Consider the following 19,551-nt stretch of genomic DNA (forward strand, 5'->3'; position numbering starts at 1 on the left):
ACGATTTTAAAACACCTTTTTATTCACCATTTCTTCTCACATTTTTAACCTTTTCTATTCTTTTCTTCACTTTTTCTTTTTTATTAACCACTACACTTTGTACTCAAGAACTGGCAAATGTAATGAACTGTGATCATTACACCATTCTGCGACAACTGCATGCAACGGGGAAAGTTATAAAGATTGGGTGTATGGTTTAAGTCAAAATCACAAAAATCAGCAGGTGGCCATATGCACATCTCTGCTTGCTCCTCAGCAGTTGGCTCGTGAACAGCACTGACCATTCCTATCCAGGTATCATTACTGGTGATGGGGAATGGTGTCTTTATGCTAATGTAAGGAAAAGAAAGGAATGGTTGAGTGGAAACAAAGCAACTCTCTGTACATAGCTCTGCGTGCATCCACAGAAGATGAAAGTTATGCATCTTGTTGAACAGGGCTGGTGTGATATATATCTCCAAGATGTAATCTTCGCTGCTGAAATTTATCATCAAAAACCGAAACACCACGCAGCCAGATAGACGTGGCAGAATGATGCTATTGGCTTTAGCATTGTGGAACACTGGTCCTTGCTACTACGTAAATTGGGCTACCATGTGCTCTCTCACATTCACACCACTGTAAGACCATGTGAGGGCATGTATTTGCACACACAATTTATGCTGCAAATGCCACCACATTTGACACCAGAGCAAGGTATAATCAAGTGGGGCTTGATACTATCACAGAGTTATTTTGAGTAATTATCTGTACGATGATTTTATTCTGGAACAGCTACTGTTGGTAGTTAGTTTGGATGATACTTCAAAGGTCCCTGGGAGTTGAAGAGTGACAGTGAGTGGCTGAGGTAGCATTTACAGACAGGCTGACTCATATCGTAATATCCTGGCTTTGGGCCAGCCACTGTGGAATCGTGACCGAAGACCTCCAACTATGGACCTTACCGTATTTATTCGAATCTAAGCCGCACTCGAATCTATGCCGCACCTGAAAAATGAGACTCGAAATCACTGAAAAAAAATTTTCCCGAATCTAAGCTGCTCCTGAAATTTGAGACTCGAAATTCAAGGTGAGAGAAAAGTTTTAGATCACCCCTCCAAATCGAAAAACAGTTGGTCCATTGTAACATGAAACACAATTGAGGTCGAATGGATGAAGATACAGCTACAGTAGTTTGGTTCGAGTCGTAAGCTTAACAGTTAAGCTTTACCAGGTAGCCATTGTGTCAGGCGCTCCGACCATATTTATACGGGTACCCTTCCTTTTTCGCGTGCTTCGTCTGGTTTGAATCGATTGCTTATTTTGCTTTGATCTGGTGAGTGCCGTTCTCTTTGTTATAGGTATTTATGTCACTCTAAGCTGAAAATGCATTATTGTATGATAATGCGTGTTTACGACCTGTCGCCACTCGCGGCATGGCTTGCTTTTGTGCGCGCTACCGCGGCTTACAATTAAAAAGAAAAGAAAAAAAGAGAGGAATTGTCTAATAAGCGAAACAATGGCGAGAGTCTGCTATTTGTTGTCACTTAAACTGCTGCTTTCTTTGATAATGATCAACAAGAACCAAATAATAGACTGCATACAATAGATGATGTTCTGAACTTGAGTTTAGCGAAAATTTTTCTCCGTTTGAAAATCTTTGCAGACAACTCCTCAGTACATTACATTCTGCACAGAAATTAGGGTCATCTTAGATTTAAAAATCTAGTCAGTTGTCGTGCTTAGATTCTGACTGTATCACTATTCAGCGTAAGAATAATACGAATATAAACATGACATGATATGTACATTCTTCCACGTTTGCTGTTCTAGTTTCGTAGTTTATTAGGCAGACAGGATTTAAATGAAAAAGCAGCAAACACGAAAGAATACATGGCATAATGTTAACATTCTTCTACCTTTTAATTTATTTACTGACGCAGAGGTTTCGGCGCCAGTATTTATCTTTGTGCCTGCAAAGCATGCCTGTGTAGCGCTGCATATATTAGACGGAAGAAGTTAGTTGTGGCGACATCTACCAACATTTTTCAGAACTTCCACTTACTTTGCACTCGATTCTAAGCTGCAGAAGTTTTATTATTATTTAATTACAAAAACCGGAAAAAAAAGTGCGGCTTACATTTGAGTAAATACGGTATATTCAGAGAATATAATTTAATGACATATATACTCTATGGAACAGGCTCGTGTAGAAAAAGAGTCAACAATACTCAAGTTATAGTATTTGCGCGAGTGTAGGCAGGTTCCTAAATTTCGGCCGGAAAAGTCATGGTTCAGCCTATAATGGAGATCTTTTCCCATCGGATCATAAATTGTCAATTTCAAAATGACATGTACACATCTTGGCGGTTCAACTTAATGTCATTACAAATCACTGCAGCATAATGTCAGAATCTCTTATAATAAAACCAGCTGGGAAGCTTTCTGCCTCGGGGACAGTTTTACAATTAAAAACCACATTCAGTGGAAATTTTTGTTCGTCAGCTGTAATACTCAACAGTACCGTGCAGTGCTGCTTTGCACACAATGTACCCCTACATTAATCATCTTGCAGTTCTTCTTAAGCCTGAGCTTGCTATGAAAATAGGACAAGGAATTCAGCCTTACGCAAGACACCTTTTTCTATTTTGTTTTACCAAGACATGTTTCAACACTTTTTGTGCTATCTTCACTGGGTTATTTCGTATCTTCTATGTAAAACTGTTGTTACAAATTAACATTTAGCAAAACCTTTGGTACATAATATTTATAATTGTGAATGAATAATTGTTGTAAAATATTATACATCATTGTTCATAGTTCACAGTTTAGATATGTATGCACTGTGTGCTGTTTATAACATTATGTCAAAGTCCTATTTATAGCTTAATTGGCAAATAGAGTGGAAGTACGCATTAGTTTACATACCATACCTTGGGCATTGATGTTGGTACATGGTATATGCCCGTTTGATTCTTGAATTAATGGGTTTTCTCTTTGACAGACGCTCATGAAAGCATGTGTGTCTACGTTCCTACACGTTGTCAATTGAGTCTTCATATCTTATAAATGATTCTATATAACTAATCAAGGTTTTTTTTTTTTTTTTTTGCAATTGATAGCGTGAAATGAGGCACATAATTATGGTGTATGATAAAACTTGAAACTTTTTTATTCTTGAAAGTACGGAAGTAACATGTCCACAGCGGTGAGAAGCTGCGCGCACACACACACACACACACACACGAGAGATAGAGAGAGAGAGAGAGAGCAGAGCAGTGAAAGCATTAGTAACCTCGAGTTGTATGAAGACTTGGGTGTCCTTTTTGTGGTCTGGAGTAAACTGTAGGTCTGTAATTGAATGTGAAGCAAAGTTCGCTACAAGGGCTGTGCCAAATGTTGAGTTATTGATAGTAATAATTTCACTGGGCGTAGAAAGGTACTCAGGTTGGAGTCTGTCGAAGAGAGATTTGTTCAAACATTTGCTCCTACACTGAAGTCCCTCAATGATCAGTCGTATCCCAGAGGCTCACCTCGGTAGGGCTGGTGGGCGCGGTTCCGTGGGCTGCCCATGCTGCGGTTTCCACCGCTGTCGGCTGGCTGCCCCCTCCTACTCCGGCTGTCTTCTTCAGGTTGTCTATCAGCTGGCACCTGCATAACAACATCTTATGACACAATGTAAACCTTTGTCAATGGCTCCACAGAAGCACATGCAGTTATTTATTTTTTAAAAAAGAAGGCAGAAACTACACACAAATGTATTTGGTAAGCTGTTTCCTGTTGGTCATTTCCCCAAATGTCAGTAGGAGTCAAATATTTTTGAACAAAACGTATTTCTGCCATCAGCAGAACAGTTGTACACACATTCCCTACCGATATCGAGTATTGCCGGTACAATCATCTTCACAGGAGAAAAACAGTGTATATCAATGGATCAAAAATACATTTATGTCATATATACCCAACCAAATGTAGAAGAAACATCACTGCCGTATTACACTGATCAGTCAGAAATTATGACCACCAATGACCTACTATTGATGTAAACCCATCCAGGCGACAGCAGCATCACCTAGTCAATGACCCATGCATGTGCCAATGTTAATACCATGACATTGGTAACTATGACAGAAATGTGCAATGATCACTGGCACTGGACATTGGGGCAGTAGCAGAGTGCTACATAGTCTCATGAATCCTGATACCTTCTTCATCATGCTGATGGGAGGCCCCAAGGAGACGAGGATACAGTCAAAGAAAGGGGGGGGGGGAAAGTCGACAGTCGGATAAGGGGGGGGGGGGGAAAGTCGGCAGTCGAAAAACGGGGGGACGGTCGACAGTCGAAGAAACGGGGGGGACGGTCGACAGTCGAAGAAACGGGGGGGGGGGGGGCGGGGACTGTCGAAGAAACGGGGGTGGGGGGGGGGGGCAGTCGAAGAAACGGGGGTGGGGTGGGGGGGACGGTCGAAGAAACGGGGGTGGGGTGGGGGGGACGGTCGAAGAAACGGGGGTGGGGTGGGGGGGACGGTCGAAGAAACGGGGGTAAGGTGGGGGGGACGGTCGAAGAAACGGGGGTGGGGTGGGGGGGACGGTCGAAGAAACGGGGGTGGGGTGGGGTGGACGGTCGAAGAAACGGGGGTGGGGTGGGGGGGACGGTCGAAGAAACGGGGGTGGGGTGGGGGGGACGGTCGAAGAAACGGGGGTGGGGTGGGGGGGACGGTCGAAGAAACGGGGGTGGGGTGGGGGGGACGGTCGAAGAAACGGGGGTGGGGTGGGGGGGACGGTCGAAGAAACGGGGGTGGGGTGGGGGGGACGGTCGAAGAAACGGGGGTGGGGTGGGGGGGACGGTCGAAGAAACGGGGGTGGGGTGGGGGGGACGGTCGAAGAAACGGGGGTGGGGTGGGGGGGACGGTCGAAGAAACGGGGGTGGGGTGGGGGGGACGGTCGAAGAAACGGGGGTGGGGTGGGGGGGACGGTCGAAGAAACGGGGGTGGGGTGGGGGGGACGGTCGAAGAAACGGGGGTGGGGTGGGGGGGACGGTCGAAGAAACGGGGGTGGGGTGGGGGGGACGGTCGAAGAAACGGGGGTGGGGTGGGGGGGACGGTCGAAGAAACGGGGGTGGGGTGGGGGGGACGGTCGAAGAAACGGGGGTGGGGTGGGGGGGACGGTCGAAGAAACGGGGGTGGGGTGGGGGGGACGGTCGAAGAAACGGGGGTGGGGTGGGGGGGACGGTCGAAGAAACGGGGGTGGGGTGGGGGGGACAGTCAAAGAAACGGGGGTGGGGTGGGGGGGACAGTCAAAGAAACGGGGGTGGGGTGGGGGGGACAGTCGAAGAAACGGGGGTGGGGTGGGGGGGACAGTCGAAGAAACGGGGGTGGGGTGGGGGGGACAGTCGAAGAAACGGGGGTGGGGTGGGGGGACAGTCGAAGAAACGTGGGTGGGGTGGGGGGGACAGTCGAAGAAAAGGGGGTGGGGTGGGGGGACAGTCGAAGAAACGGGGGTGGGGTGGGGGGGACAGTCGAAGAAACAGGGGGGACAGTCGAAGAAACAGGGGGGACAGTCGAAGAAACGGGGGGGACAGTCGAAGAAACGGGGGGGACAGTCGAAGAAACGGGGGGGACAGTCGAAGAAACGGGGGGGTGGGGGGTACAGTCGAAGAAACGGGGTTTGGGGGGTGGGGGGTGGGGTCGCAGAAACGGGGGTGGGGGGTCAGTCGAGGAAACGGGGGGGGGGACAGTCGAAGAAACGGGGGGGGGGGGCAGTCGAAGAAACGGGGGTGGGGGTGGGGGGGCAGTCGAAGAAACGGGGGTGGGGGTGGGGGGGCAGTCGAAGAAACGGGGGTGGGGGTGGGGGGGCAGTCGAAGAAACGGGGGTGGGGTTGGGGGGGCAGTCGAAGAAACGGGGGTGGGGTTGGGGGGGCAGTCGAAGAAACGGGGGTGGTGGTGGGGGGCAGTCGAAGAAACGGGGGTGGTGGTGGGGGGCAGTCGAAGAAACGGGGGTGGTGGTGGGGGACAGTCGAAGAAACGGGGGTGGTGGTGGGGGACAGTCGAAGAAACGGGGGAGGGGGGACAGTCGAAGAAACGGGGGAGGGGGGACAGTCGAAGAAACGGGGGAGGGGGGACAGTCGAAGAATCGGGGGAGGGGGGACAGTCGAAGAATCGGGGGAGGGGGGACAGTCGAAGAATCGGGGGAGGGGGGACAGTCGAAGAAACGGGGGAGGGGGGACAGTCGAAGAAACGGGGGAGGGGGGACAGTCGAAGAAACGGGGGAGGGGGGACAGTCGAAGAAACGGGGGAGGGGGGACAGTCGAAGAAACGGGGGAGGGGGGACAGTCGAAGAAACGGGGGAGGGGGGACAGTCGAAGAAACGGGGGAGGGGGGACAGTCGAAGATACGGGGGGTTGCAGTCGAGGGAAATGTGTGGGGTGGGGGGGGGGCAGTCGAGGGAAACGTGAGGGGACGGGGGATGGTAGTCGAAGGATACGTGACGGTGGGGGGCGGGTGGGAGTCGTGGGGTACGTGACGGTGGGGGGGGGGGGGGGGGGGAGTCGAGGGGTACGTGATGGTGGGGGGGGGGGGAGTCGAGGGGTACGTGTTTGTGGGGGGGGGGGGGGGAGTCGAGGGGTACGTCACTGGGGGCGGGGGTTTCGAGCGATACGTGACCCGGGGGGGGGGGGGGGTGTCGAGCGATACGTGACGGGAGTCGAGGGATACGTGACGGGAGGGCGGGAGTCGAGGGATACGTGACGGGAGGGCGGGAGTCGAGGGATACGTGACGGGAGGGCGGGAGTCGAGGGATACGTGACGGGAGGGCGGGAGTCGAGGGATACGTGACGGGAGGGCGGGAGTCGAGGGATACGTGACGGGAGGGGGGGGGAGTCGAGGGATACGTGACGGGAGGGGGGGGGAGTCGAGGGATACGTGACGGGAGGGGGGGGGAGTCGAGGGATACGTGACGGGAGGGGGGGGGAGTCGAGGGATACGTGACGGGAGGGGGGGGAGTCGAGGGATACGTGACGGGAGGGGGGGGAGTCGAGGGATACGTGACGGGAGGGCGTGAGTCGAGGGAAATGGGTGGGGGGGGGGTCGAGGGAAAGGGGAGGGGGGGGTCGAGGGAAAGGGGAGGGGGGGTCGAGGGAAAGGGGAGGGGGGGGGTCGAGGGAAAGGGGAGGGGGGGGTCGAGGGAAAGGGGAGGGGGGGGTCGAGGGAAAGGGGAGGGGGGGGGGTCGAGGGAAACGGGAGGTGGGGGACGAGGGAAACGGGAGGTGGGGGACGAGGGAAATGGGAGGTTGGGGACGAGGGAAACGGAGAGAGGAGCAGGTGATGCACACAGAGAGGCAGGAGGAAGAGGAGAAGACGGACAAAGAGAGGGTCAGGAGTTTAGAATGTACATCCAATTTGTATATTATTTACCAATTGCGAAGCGTTGCTAGGTTCACTAGTAAAATACAAAGAAAAATAGACGAACAGCATCTAAGTATATAGTACTCTCACGTATCATGACTATTGTACAGGATATGAGTGTAACATATCCGGTAACATTAAGTTTACCACTGATGCCAGCATTGTCTTCCAGGAAGCACAGCAAATGCATCACCTCTGTGTGAGCCACAGGCTGGCAATGTTCAAAATGTAGCCTTATTCCCCATTAACCATTTGAGTGCAATCATGGCACACAGTACTAGTCATGATGTATTTTTTATTTATGTGGCAATGGAATTTGCATCCTTCATTAATTAACAGTGTTTCAGACAAAAGTGTATTTCATCAAAAATACAGGATGTTTGACTATTATAAATACAAGTGAGAGGGGCAATAGAAGACACTGAAACAAGCGAATAATCCTAATATAGATTTGGAAAGCAATAGTTTCCCTGATATGACTATCATACCTGACAAGGTTCCTAATGGTGTGATCGGCATTTTGAAACAATCTATACGATGATGGAGACAAGATCCCACATACAGCACACTGCAGTAATTTGCCCTGGTGGCTTCCGCTTTGCAGATAATTGGTAAATTTTTTTTTAAAAATATTTGAATTTTGTGTGACACTCAATAGCGTTAAATAAGTTGCATTATATAGTCTGGTTGCATAGTGTAATTGATAGGAAATAGCTTCACATTCAGGAGGTTGTGAGTTTGAATCTCATCAGCTGTATTAAATTTTTATTTTTTTAAAAATCTTCATCAAAATAATTTTGATCGATATTTTTATTCAATTAACTGGTTGAAATGTATTTTTTTGTTTCTATTCCTTTATGACAATTTTAAACACCAAATGAACCCTTTCATTTGTGAATATGAATTTCATTATATTTAAGTATTATAATATTCAATTATATGAAAATTTCGATATGTCATTTAAAAAAACAAAAGATGAAATAATCTATTTACATTTGTGCAATGGAGTGAAAAATGTAGTTTTGTTACCGGATGTGGATTGTTTATGGTAACTACCATAGAAACACAACCTAAATATCTATTGTACTATGGACAAAAAAATGCAGATGAAAATTTTATCGAAAGACAGGTTTACAAATAAAACGAAATTCAAACATAATGAGAATTAGATATTACAATAATGTAGACGAAAAACAGGGTCATAAAACAAAATAAATTTAACCAAAATTAATTAAACACATGTACAAAGATTTCAAGTGGAGACATAAGGTTACAAAGGAAAATGAGAGCAAATGAAGCTATTTAATTCAACTTATTTAACACTACTGAGTGCCACACAAATTTCAGAATTTTTTTAAATCAATTACTGGTGAGCGAGGGTGCACCAGGGTGAATGGCTGCAATGTGTGGTACATGGGATCTTAACCTATATGACCATATAGATAGTTTCAAAAAGTACATCACACCACTGGGGAGCTCTCCTTCAGAGTACACGAGCATCTTTTACCAGAGTCCCTGAGGATCCAAACTGCAGATATGCACTTAATGACTAACACATTACAACAAGTGTTCTCCATGCCACCGATCATGTGAAGGCAGGCTTCAGCATGTCTTCTCAATGATGCTTGCACACATTCAAATATCCCAGGTGTGTTCTGAATGCTCTGACAACCATTCATGCTGGAATTGGTCAATACCATCACCAGGGCTGGAATACACCAAAGCTTTTACATATTCCCCCTCCCCGTTACACAAGAAAACCACCACCAACAGGTTAACATCAGCGGATCTATGAGGCCAAAGTATTGGTAAGCCACAACTGATACAGTTGTCAAAACACTGTTTACCTGTAGTTAGGTATCTGGTATGATTTTTTTAAAATTTTTATTTGTTATGGCTTTAGGGCACAAAACTGCTACGGCCATTAGCACCCATTCTATGGCTTACGGAAGGGTAAATCAGCAGCAATGGGAGCTAAACGCAAAAAGTGGGGAAACTAAAAAACAGAAGGAAAGCTTAGAAAACCACTATAGAAGGGGAGGGGGGTGTCCCCAAAAAGAACTTTAAACGATCGACGTCATCTCACGGACACTGATAAACTCGAGGACGTGATCAGCCGAGTGCGTGTCATCTGCTAAAATGGAAGATTTATCAGGTGACAGCTGTAAACGGACGCGTAGCGGAGTAAAATAGGGGCACTGAAGTAAAAGGTGTCTCACCGTCCACAGTTGAGAGCAGTGGGGACAAAGCGGGGGAGGATTGCCACTTTAAAAGATGTCTATGGCTTAAAAGACAGTGCCCTATCTGGAGTCTAGTTAAAATTACCTCCTCCCAATGACGAGTTCGGGAGGAAGAGGTCCAAGCGCAGGGAAGAGCTATCAAGTCCCACAATTTATTATTGGAGGTGTAGACCAATGTGCGTGTCATAAAGGAGCAACACGACGACATAAAACACTCTGTAGACTGGCGAAGGGAAACATGCAAACAGCAGGCTGAAGAAGAGAGATTGCAGCCTTGGCCGCTATATCGGCCGCCTCATTTCCACGGATACCAACGTGTCCTGGGATCCAGAGGAATGCCACAGAGACGCCCCCCAAGTGGAGGCAGTCCTGAATCTGGTCGACCAGAGTGTGGACAGGGTAAAGAGCTTCGAGACTGAGGAGAGAGCTGAGCGAATCTAAGCATATAATATACTGTATCCGCTGATGGCAATGGATGTATTGGACAGCCTGGAGAACAGCATAAAGCTCCGCAGTAAAAACCGAACACTGGTCGGGAAGCCAAAATCTATTAGGGGTATTGCCAACAATATAGGCACTCCCAACACCAAATGATGTTTTTGAGCTGTCGGTGCAAATAAATGTGGCACCCTTCATTTGTGCGCATAGAGCAGCAAATGCCCGATGATAAACGAGAGAAGGGGTACCATCCTTGGGAAGCTGACAAAGGTCACAGAGCAGGCAGATCTGGGGGTCGAGCCAAGGCGGTGCGGTACCCCCGGTTGTCAATAAAGTTTTAGGAAAGTGGAAAGAAAGAGAACGTGGCAGTTGGCAGAAGCCGACTCCCAAGGGTAGTAGAGAGAAAGGGCGGCCTGCATACACTAAATCCAAGGAGGCGGCGCAAAAAAGGTCATGGGCCGGATTAGCAAGCGTGGAGGACAGTTGGCTAGCATAACGACTCAGGAGGACAGCTTGCCGTTTGGACAGCGGAGGTTCAGCAGTCTCAGCATAAAGGCTTTCCACAGGGCTGGTGTAAAAAGCTCCAGACACTAAACGCAATCCACGATGGTGGACTGAGTCGAGACGCCAAAGAACAGACTGCCAAGCAGAGGAGTAAACTATGTTTCCATAGTCCAATGTCGAGTGCACTAAGGCACGACAGAGGCGGAGAAGGACCACTTGGTCTGCTCCCCAGGAGGTACCATTCAGAACACAGAGGGTGTTGACGGATCGCAGACAGCGAGCCGAAAGATACGATACATGGGAGGACCAGCACAGTTTTCTGTCACACGTAAGTCCCAAGAATTAAGCGACGTCCGCGAACGGAAGGTCGACAGGGCCTAGATGTAGGGAAGGCAGAGGAAACTCTATACAACGCCAAAAACTGACACAAATGGTCTTACTACGAGAAAAGCGGAAGCCGGTTTCGATGCTCCAAGAGACGAGGGGATCGAGACATCTTTGAAGATGCCGTTCAAGAAGGATGGTCCGTGGAGAGTTGTAGAAGATCAAAAAATCGTCCACAAAGAGGGAGCATGAGACATTGAGAAGGACACAATCTATAATTGGATTTATTGCGACGGCAAACAGTACAACACCCAGCACGGAGCCCTGGGGGACCCCGTTTTCTTGGGAGAAAGTACGAGAGAAAGTAGTGTCCACCTGCACTCTAAATGTGTGTGCTGTCATAAATTCATGAATTAAAAGGGGTAGGCGACCTCAAGAGCCCTAAGAGAAGAGTGTGCAGAGGATGCCTGTCCTCCAACAGGTATTGGATGCTCTCTCCAGATCAAAAAATATTGCTACTGTTTGGTGTTTCCTGAGAAAACTGTTCATAATATAAGTGGAGAGAGCAACAAGATGGCCAACTGCAGAACAATGCTTTCAGAAACCGCATTGCGCAGGTGTTAAAAAGGCCTCGGGACTCCAGACCTCAGGCTAAACGGCAATTCACCATATGCTCCAAAACCTTACATACGCTACTTGTGTGAGAAATGGGGCGATAGCTAGAGGGGAGATGTTTGTCCTTTCCAGGTTTCGGAACAGGAACGACGATAGCTTCCTGCCATCTTCTGGGAAAAGTACTGTCGGCCCAAAATCGATTATAAAGACGAAGGAGGTAACGCAGACTATGGTATGATAAATGCAGCAACATTTGGACATGGACACCATCTGGTCCTGGGGCGGAAGAGTGAGAAGAAGAGTGTGCGTGTTGGAGTTACCACATGGAGAAAACAGTATAATAGCTTTTGCTATTTTGAGAGGAGAAAGCAAGTGGTCGCACTTCCGTTGCACATTTTTTTGGGAGAAAGGCTGGTGGATAATTTGAAGAGCTTAAAATCGCAGCAAAGTGTTGACCCAATGAGATAGAAATTGCGACTGGGTCCACTAAGGTAAAATGCGCGACAGTGAGCCCAGAGATCGTGGAGAAACTAGGCACACCAGATAACCGTCGAATTCGACTCCAAACTTCTAAGGAGGCAGTGAAGGTTTTAAAAGAATTAGTAAAGAAGTCCCAGCTTGCCTTCTTGCTATCGCAGATGACACAACAGCATCACGCACTTAACTGCTTATAGCGGATACAGTTGGCCAAAGTACGATGGTGGCAGAAAACGCGAAGAGCATGTCTCTGCTCGCGTATTGCCTCACGGCACGCCTCGTTTCACCAAGGAACTGGGGGGTGCTGGGGCAAATTGGAGGTGCGAGGTATTGAACATTCTGCGGCTGTAAGAATAACTTCTGTGACACGAGTGACATGATCGTCGACGCTAGGAAAGTGACGGTCATCGAATGTCGCTAGAGACGAAAAAAGTGTCCAATCAGCTTGTGCAAACTTCCAGCACCTTGGGTGCATAGATGGCAGTCGTGGCTCCAATCAAATGACACATGGAAACTGGTCACTCGAGTTTCTATCGGCAAAAGCGAACCATTCAAAGCGCCGAGCTAGCAGAACAGTACCGACCGAAAGGTCCAAATTAAAGAAATTTGTCGTGGAGGCAGACGAAAATGTAGGTTACCCAGTGTTGAGGCACACAAGATCCACTTGGTGGAAGAGGTCAATCAACAGAAGGCCTCGCGGACAAGGATGTGGAGATCCCCAAAGCGGGGGGTGGGCATTGAAGTCCCCAACCAGCAAATAGGGAGTGGGAGCTGACCAAGGAGATGAAGGAGATCAGCTCTTGCCATCAGTGTGGACATTGGAATGTATACGGTACAAAGAGAGAAGGTGTATCCAGAAACAGAAAGACGGACAGAAACAGCCTGGAAGGAACTGTTTAACGGGATTGGGTGATAATGGACAGTATCATGGAGAAGAATCATAAGTCCCCCGTGTGCTGGAGTCCCATCAACAGAGGGGAGATCAAACTGGACTGACTGGAAATGAGGAAAAACAAAGCGATCGTGGGGATGCAGCTTTGTTTCCTGAAGACAGAAGATGACCGGCGAGTAGGATCATAAGAGGATCGACAATTCATTTCGATTGGCTCTAATGCTGCACATATTCCAATGGATAATGGACATAGGATGGACCGAACAGGGAAGAATCTTACCACGGTTGCTCTCAACTCAACAACTGCTGAGAGCCGGTGGCTGACAGCGTGGAACGGCAGTCAGACAAAGGTAGAGGATCCTGACACATAGGTTGTTAGGGGGCAGCTCCTGCCACCTGTGATCGGCCGATTGATCGACCGCCAGCAGTGCGCCTTGGTGACACGGAAGACGGCTGAGGGCGGTTACCGCCAGGTGGCGCTGTAGGCGAGACACACTGTGGCGGAGAAGGAGACGAACTTGGTTTCTTATGAGCCTTCTTGGAAACAGGATGTTGAGATGAGGGAGGAATTGATGGTAGTGAAGTCGGGGTACATAAAAAATCTTCGCAAGTAGACTCTTGTTTGGAAGTCCGGGTGTCTGATTTTGGGACTCGTGATTTAGCAGGAACCAATGAAGGGTGAGCTGGTGATAGTGGAGAGGTTGAACAGGTGATCTTTGCGCTGGCCGATCTGACGACCGTGGCACTAAAGGTGAGATCACAAGTCTGTGTGGCTGCCTCCTTAGTAGGCTGAGGAGATGCAAGGACAGTGCTATATTTACCTGCTAGAGGCACAGTGGGCTTTCGACTGGCAAATAACTTACGTGCAACAAATGTAGAAACCTTTTACTTCACTCTGATTTCCATAATAAGCCGTTCATCTTTGAAAATGGGGCAATCTCTAGATGAAGCAGAGTGGTCACCCATACAGTTGATGCAACGAGGGGATGGAGGTGGACAAGCACCCTCATGGGCATCCTTGCCACACATAATGCATTTGGCCAGATTGGAATGACTGGCTGGTATGATTAAAGTGCTGACACCGATAGCAACGCGCAGGGTTGGGGATGTAAGGGCGAAGTGAAATTATCTCACAGCCCACTTTAATGTTCGATGGAAGATGAACTATGTCAAATGTCAACAAGATAGTATGGGTTGGTACCAAGTTCTTGTCAACACTTTTCATGACTCGATGTACAGCCGTTACGCCTTGGTCGGACAGGTAGTTTTGAATTTCCTCGTCGGACAATCCGTCAAGTGAGCACGTATAAACCAACCCGTGTGATGAATTTAAAGTGTGGTGTGCTTCCACCCGAACAGGGAAGGTGTTTAGCAGTGGCGTTCGCAACAAATTTTTGTGCCTGGAGGGCACTGACTGTTTCTAACAAGGTGCGATTTCGTAATCGGGAACAAGACTTTACACGACCTGCAATTGCGTCGACACCTTTCTGAATAATGAAAGGGCTGACTGTGGAGAAGTCTTGGACCTTTGCCCGACCGGAAAACAACAAGGAACTGTGGCACTGATGGAAGAATTGTCTGTGGCTGAGACTCATCTAACTTTCACTTGTGAGCAGAAATTGTAGACGTAGAGGAAACCATTGCGAAAGTATCCCCCATGATTATCGGCGTGTCCGATGGTGCACTCCTTCCTTGTGGGGGCCCTCTCTGAGGGCACTCCCGCCTTAGGTCAGGTCACATCTCACGAGAAATGGACGGAGGGAACAATTGGGCATGTTCGGAAGGTACGAGCTCGGGTAATCACCCCCCCCCCCCCCCCCCTGGGCCTGGCAGTTACCAGGGGGTGTGTACGTGTCCTACCTGTCTACCCGGGGCGGGAAATTACGCGTTACTACCCCTTCACCGGCTACGCGTGGGTCGGCCTTGACACAGACAGGGAGGAAAGAAAGAGAAAGGGAGGAACAAAGAAAAGGAAAGGAAAGAAGAGATGTCTCAGATGCTGCAGTAGAGAAGAGGGTAAAGAGAAGAGGTAAGGAAAAGAGAAGGACAAAGGAAGGACAGACATTCCAGCATAGAAAGCAAAGAAGAGAGACTATGTCTTACAGTTACAAGTGTCCGTCTCCGGATGTAGGCACGAAACATACTCCCACAAGGGGGACAAGGGGAAGGGAAGAGGCAGAGGTCAGTGGGGGGAGAAGGATGCGGAAGTATGTGGAAAAGGAAGGTATGCAGCCCGGAAAGGGCTCCCGTGCTCGCCACGTACATATCCACGAAAGAGTTGTGGACCCCCTGGGGGAAAGGGGGGGGGGGGGTATCTGGTATGATGATAAAATAAAACGAGGGCAGTTTATCACTTCTTTACTTATGCTTTGCTTGTGTTGTTTTGAAATCAACACACACCTAGACATTATGTGTTTTAACACTGGCATTACGGACACTTGCACATTTGTCTTACTGAGGAAGCTGTTGGTTTCTGCACCTACGTTTATTACAATAGTTTGTTTCAATACTCTCTACTCACCTCTTTCGTTTCTACCTTTAATGGGCAAACACACTGTATACAGAGTCACGAACAGAGGTGTAAGTGTAAGATGAGAAGGAACACTTACAAGCAATAATGAAAATTTATACAAGAAAACTGAGCAACTAAATGTAACAATGAGAAAACAGACTGATGTTTCACAGGCATTTGGTTTAGATGAATGAAAACAGGATACAAAAGAGAATTTTTGAACATGTAAATTGCAAAAGAATGTCCTCATGGCAAGTGGCTCCAAGAAATCAGAAGTGATCTGAAAGAGATGAGGATTAAATAATATGAAATTCTAAACAGAGATAATGTTGCAAAAGAATGCCTTAGACTTTCATCTCCTTGAAAAAGAGAGAGAGAGAGAGAGAGAGAGAGAGAGAGAGAGAGAGAGAGAGAGAGAGAACAATGGACCAAAGCAGTCTGAAGTTTGGAAACAACAGCACTGTGCTCAATGGAAAATTAGAAAAGGCAGAAGTTAAAATCATAAGTAATTATTATATCTTTTCCACAAGAGGTCCAAATTTAGAGAGAAAAGATTCCCCATGCTATGATGGCTTAGTGCAGGTCTCTCAACCAGATACCACTTAAGTGACTTGTGTGCCTCAATCCTACCCCACTTGAGTAATCCTAGCGGGTATAAAGCGAAACTTACTGGAAGATTAAAACTGTGTGCGGACCGAGACTAACTCGGGACCTTTGCCTTTCACGGTCAACTGCTCTACCATCTGAGCTACCCAAGTATAACTCACGCCCCGTCCTCACAGCTTTACTTCTGCCAGTACCTTGTTCTCCTACTTTCCACAGTTCACAGAAGCTGTCCTGCAAACCTTGCAGGAGAGTTTCTGTGAAGTTTGGAAAGTAGGATATATCCGTTCCTCAAGGAGTGCTAGTTCTGTAAGGTTTGCAGGAGAGCTTCTATGAAGTTTGGAAAGTAGGAGACAAGGTACTGGCGGAAGTAAAGCTTTGAGGACGGGGCGTGAGTCGTGCTTGGATAGCTCAGATGGTAGAGCAATTGCCCACATTAGGCAAAGGTGCAGAGTTCGAGTCTCGGTCCGGCATACAGTTTTAATCTGCCAGGAAGTTTCATATCAGCGCACACACTGCTGCAGAGTGAAAATCTCATTCTGGGGTATAAAGAGGTTGCCAAAGACATGGAGGGGGAGTAGGCGGGGGATGGAGGGGGGCCAATAAAGAGAGAGAGGGGGGAGGGGAGGGAGAGAGGGATGGGGTGGGAGTTACAGCTTGATAACTCAGTCAGCAGGAGCGCTGCCCATGACAAGCGAGGATCACAGTTCAAGTTCCGTCCCAGCAACACAGTTTAAATCGGTCAGGAAGCTTCAAACTGGTGCACACTTCCCTGCAGAATGAAAGATTCATAGTGGAAACAAAAGTAAATGAAGACAGTAGTCCGAAGATCTGCCTTACCGGGCCCTGAGCTGCTGCCGCGTCTACTGCCACAGCCGCCTCCGCCTCCTCCCCGCTGGCTGCAGCCGGCTGTTCCGCGTGGCCCCTGCTGCTCCCGCCAGTAACGCCCCTCCACATCTTCGAGTCAGACCTCCCGTGCTGAGCGGGCGCCGTCTTCCGCCTGCCGTCCGGCGCATCTCTTCGCACTTCCGTCTCACCGTTTTCGGCTTCTCGCTCGACTGGGCCGGACCCCCCACCGTCCGGTGCTGTTCTGCCTCTGTCCCTATTCGACCAGATCTCGAGTGACACTTTGAACACAGGAAAGGAAGGTGGTCTGGGAGAAGGGGGTAAGGAATGGTATGACTGTAGTATCACAAATCTGAGGCAGTAATACTGTGCTCTTTTGCACCTGAATGACAAGTAATTTTTGTATTTTTAATATTTATTATTCAATATTTTAGCTGAAACTGAAGACGATTTACAGACTGGGCTTTACCAGCTTTTAAAATTAACCCTGTGGCATGTAACGTCCACTTCAGTGGACTTGTCTTAATGGTCATTTTTTTGTGTTTTCAATCACTCCTGAATTTGCAAATATACGAGGGCTATCCATAACGTACATTACATTTTCGTTTGTGTCCGTTAGGGGCGGGGCTAGCGCGGCCATCTCGGTGTCATGGCATTCCGCCGCTCAGTCGGCATCCTGCCATGCTAGTGAGAGGTTCGTGCTGTACTCCGTTGAGTTACTGTGACAGTTTGAAATGTCAGCGTTAACTGAAAATGCCGCAAAGTGTGAAGTGTGTGCTGTAATAAGGTTTCTGACTGCAAAAAACTGTACACCGATAGAAATCTACCGGCACCTTTGTGAAGTGTATGGGGATAACATAATCACTGAAGGTGGAGTGCGTCAATGGGTCATAAAATTTAAAAATGGCCGAACCAACGTCACGACGAAGAGCGAAGTGGAAGACCCAGCATAGTGACTGCTGAACTTGTCGAAAAAGTCGATGCCGCAGTCCGTGAAAACCGTAATTTCACAATAACGGAACTCTCTATGAGTTTTCCACAAATTTCACAAAGTTTGTTGCACGAAACCATTACCGAAAATCTCGGTTACCACAAGTTTTGTGCAAGATGGATACCAAAAATCTTGACAGAGATTCACAAAAATCAGCGAATGGCTGCAACGTTAACGTTTTTGGACGCTTACGAGAAAGATGGCGACTCATTACTCGATTGCATCGTTACTGGTGATGAAACATGGGTTAAGCATGTGAACTGCGAGACAAAATTGCAGTCAATGCAGTGGGGGCAGACAAATTCCCCCCCAAAACCCAAGAAATGCATGCAGACAATGTCGGCAAGGAAGGTGATGGCGACTGTCTTTTGGGACAGAATAGGTGTGATTTTTGTGGCTTTCCTGGAAAGAGGCACTACAATAAACTGTCAAAGGTATTGCCAAACTCTGCACAACCTCAGAAGAGCAATACAAAACAAGCGCTGGGGAAAGTTGGGCTCAAAGATCTTGCCGATTCACGACAACGCCCGGGCCCACACGGCAAATGCCACTCGTGAAGTTCTCGAATCTTTTAAGTGGGAGTTGTTTCCTCATCTGCCGTACAGTCCTGACCTGGCACCGAGCGACTTCCACTTATTCCCAGCAATGAAGAAGTAGTTGGCTATGCAGCATTTTGATGACGACGCACAGCTTCAAGAAGAGGTAACCACGTGGTTGAAGGCGCAGGCGGCCGAATTTTATGACGAAGGAATTTCCAAGATCACCCATCGCTACAATAAGTGCCTTAATTTAAATGGCAACTATGTAGAAAAGTAGTATTTACGTGTGGCTTTCATCAGTATATAATAAAAAAAAAATTCCAATACTTTATTTATTTTTAATTCCAAAATGTAATGTACTTTGTGGAAAGCCCTCGTAGAAAGTCCACTCCCTACTGGTGTTGTGCCCTGCACGTGTTTGCAACCTCACAACTGACTGAAGACGCCAGAGAAGGGACCATTAAAAACTGTCCACTGCAACGAAAATCGTGCAGCACAGGTTAATTTAAATATCTTCATGTCTAAAACAGAAGTTGTGGCACTTACAGAATATGACCCAGTTAGAACCAAAACAGTCATTAATAATGAAGCATTAGAACAAGTTCACGAATTCCTCTATATTGGTTGTGATGTTGCTTAAACTTAAAATGATAATGTGAAGACAAAGCTATACAGGCGATTTTGTTAAATGGTGGCTATTACTGAGAGATGAGGCGAAATGAAATGAATTCTGGCATCAGCTGCAACTGGGCATTCAAAGTAATTCAATGGCAACAAGAGAAAATTTATTCTGGACTGTGACTTGAACCCAGATTTCCAACTTTGTGCAAGTGTTCACCATAGCTGCTTTGGCTCTCTGAGCACGCTTTCCGTCTCACTCAGATTCACAACTCTGAGCACCCTACCTATGTAGCATCCTGTCTACTGTACTCATTGCCCACGCAAGAGTTCGGGTCGGACGGAGAGCGTGCTCATATAGCCAAAGTGATTAATGCAATCGCTCGTGTAAAACAGGAAATACGGGTTGAAGTCCCAGTCCGGCATAAACTTGCCCCCATCACTGAATTAATTTCAATGCCTTATTGCGACTAATGTTAGAATTTATTTCATCATATATATGTACAACCGCGGGATCAAGAAGTGTACCTGTTCTTTCGGACATGTCCAAAATAACAGACACCACATGTA

The 19,551-nt window shown here is 47.8% G+C and overlaps 1 protein-coding gene across 1 annotated transcript in view; it reads right to left on the reverse strand.

Moving 5' to 3' along the window:
* Positions 1-19,551, reverse strand: part of LOC126426914 (transcriptional repressor NF-X1) — a 264,170-nt gene that overhangs the window by 207,536 nt on the left and 37,083 nt on the right. Inside the window, exons 3-4 of the mRNA XM_050089018.1 lie at positions 16,828-17,089; positions 3,513-3,630 (exon numbers count right to left, since the gene is read on the reverse strand). Of these exons, the coding sequence (XP_049944975.1) occupies positions 3,513-3,630; positions 16,828-16,944 (235 nt within the window). The 5' untranslated portion in view covers positions 16,945-17,089. The remainder of the gene's footprint in view (positions 1-3,512; positions 3,631-16,827; positions 17,090-19,551) is intronic.

The sequence above is a fragment of the Schistocerca serialis genome, chromosome 11 (assembly GCF_023864345.2).
Source record: "Schistocerca serialis cubense isolate TAMUIC-IGC-003099 chromosome 11, iqSchSeri2.2, whole genome shotgun sequence".
NCBI lineage: Eukaryota > Metazoa > Arthropoda > Insecta > Orthoptera > Acrididae > Schistocerca > Schistocerca serialis.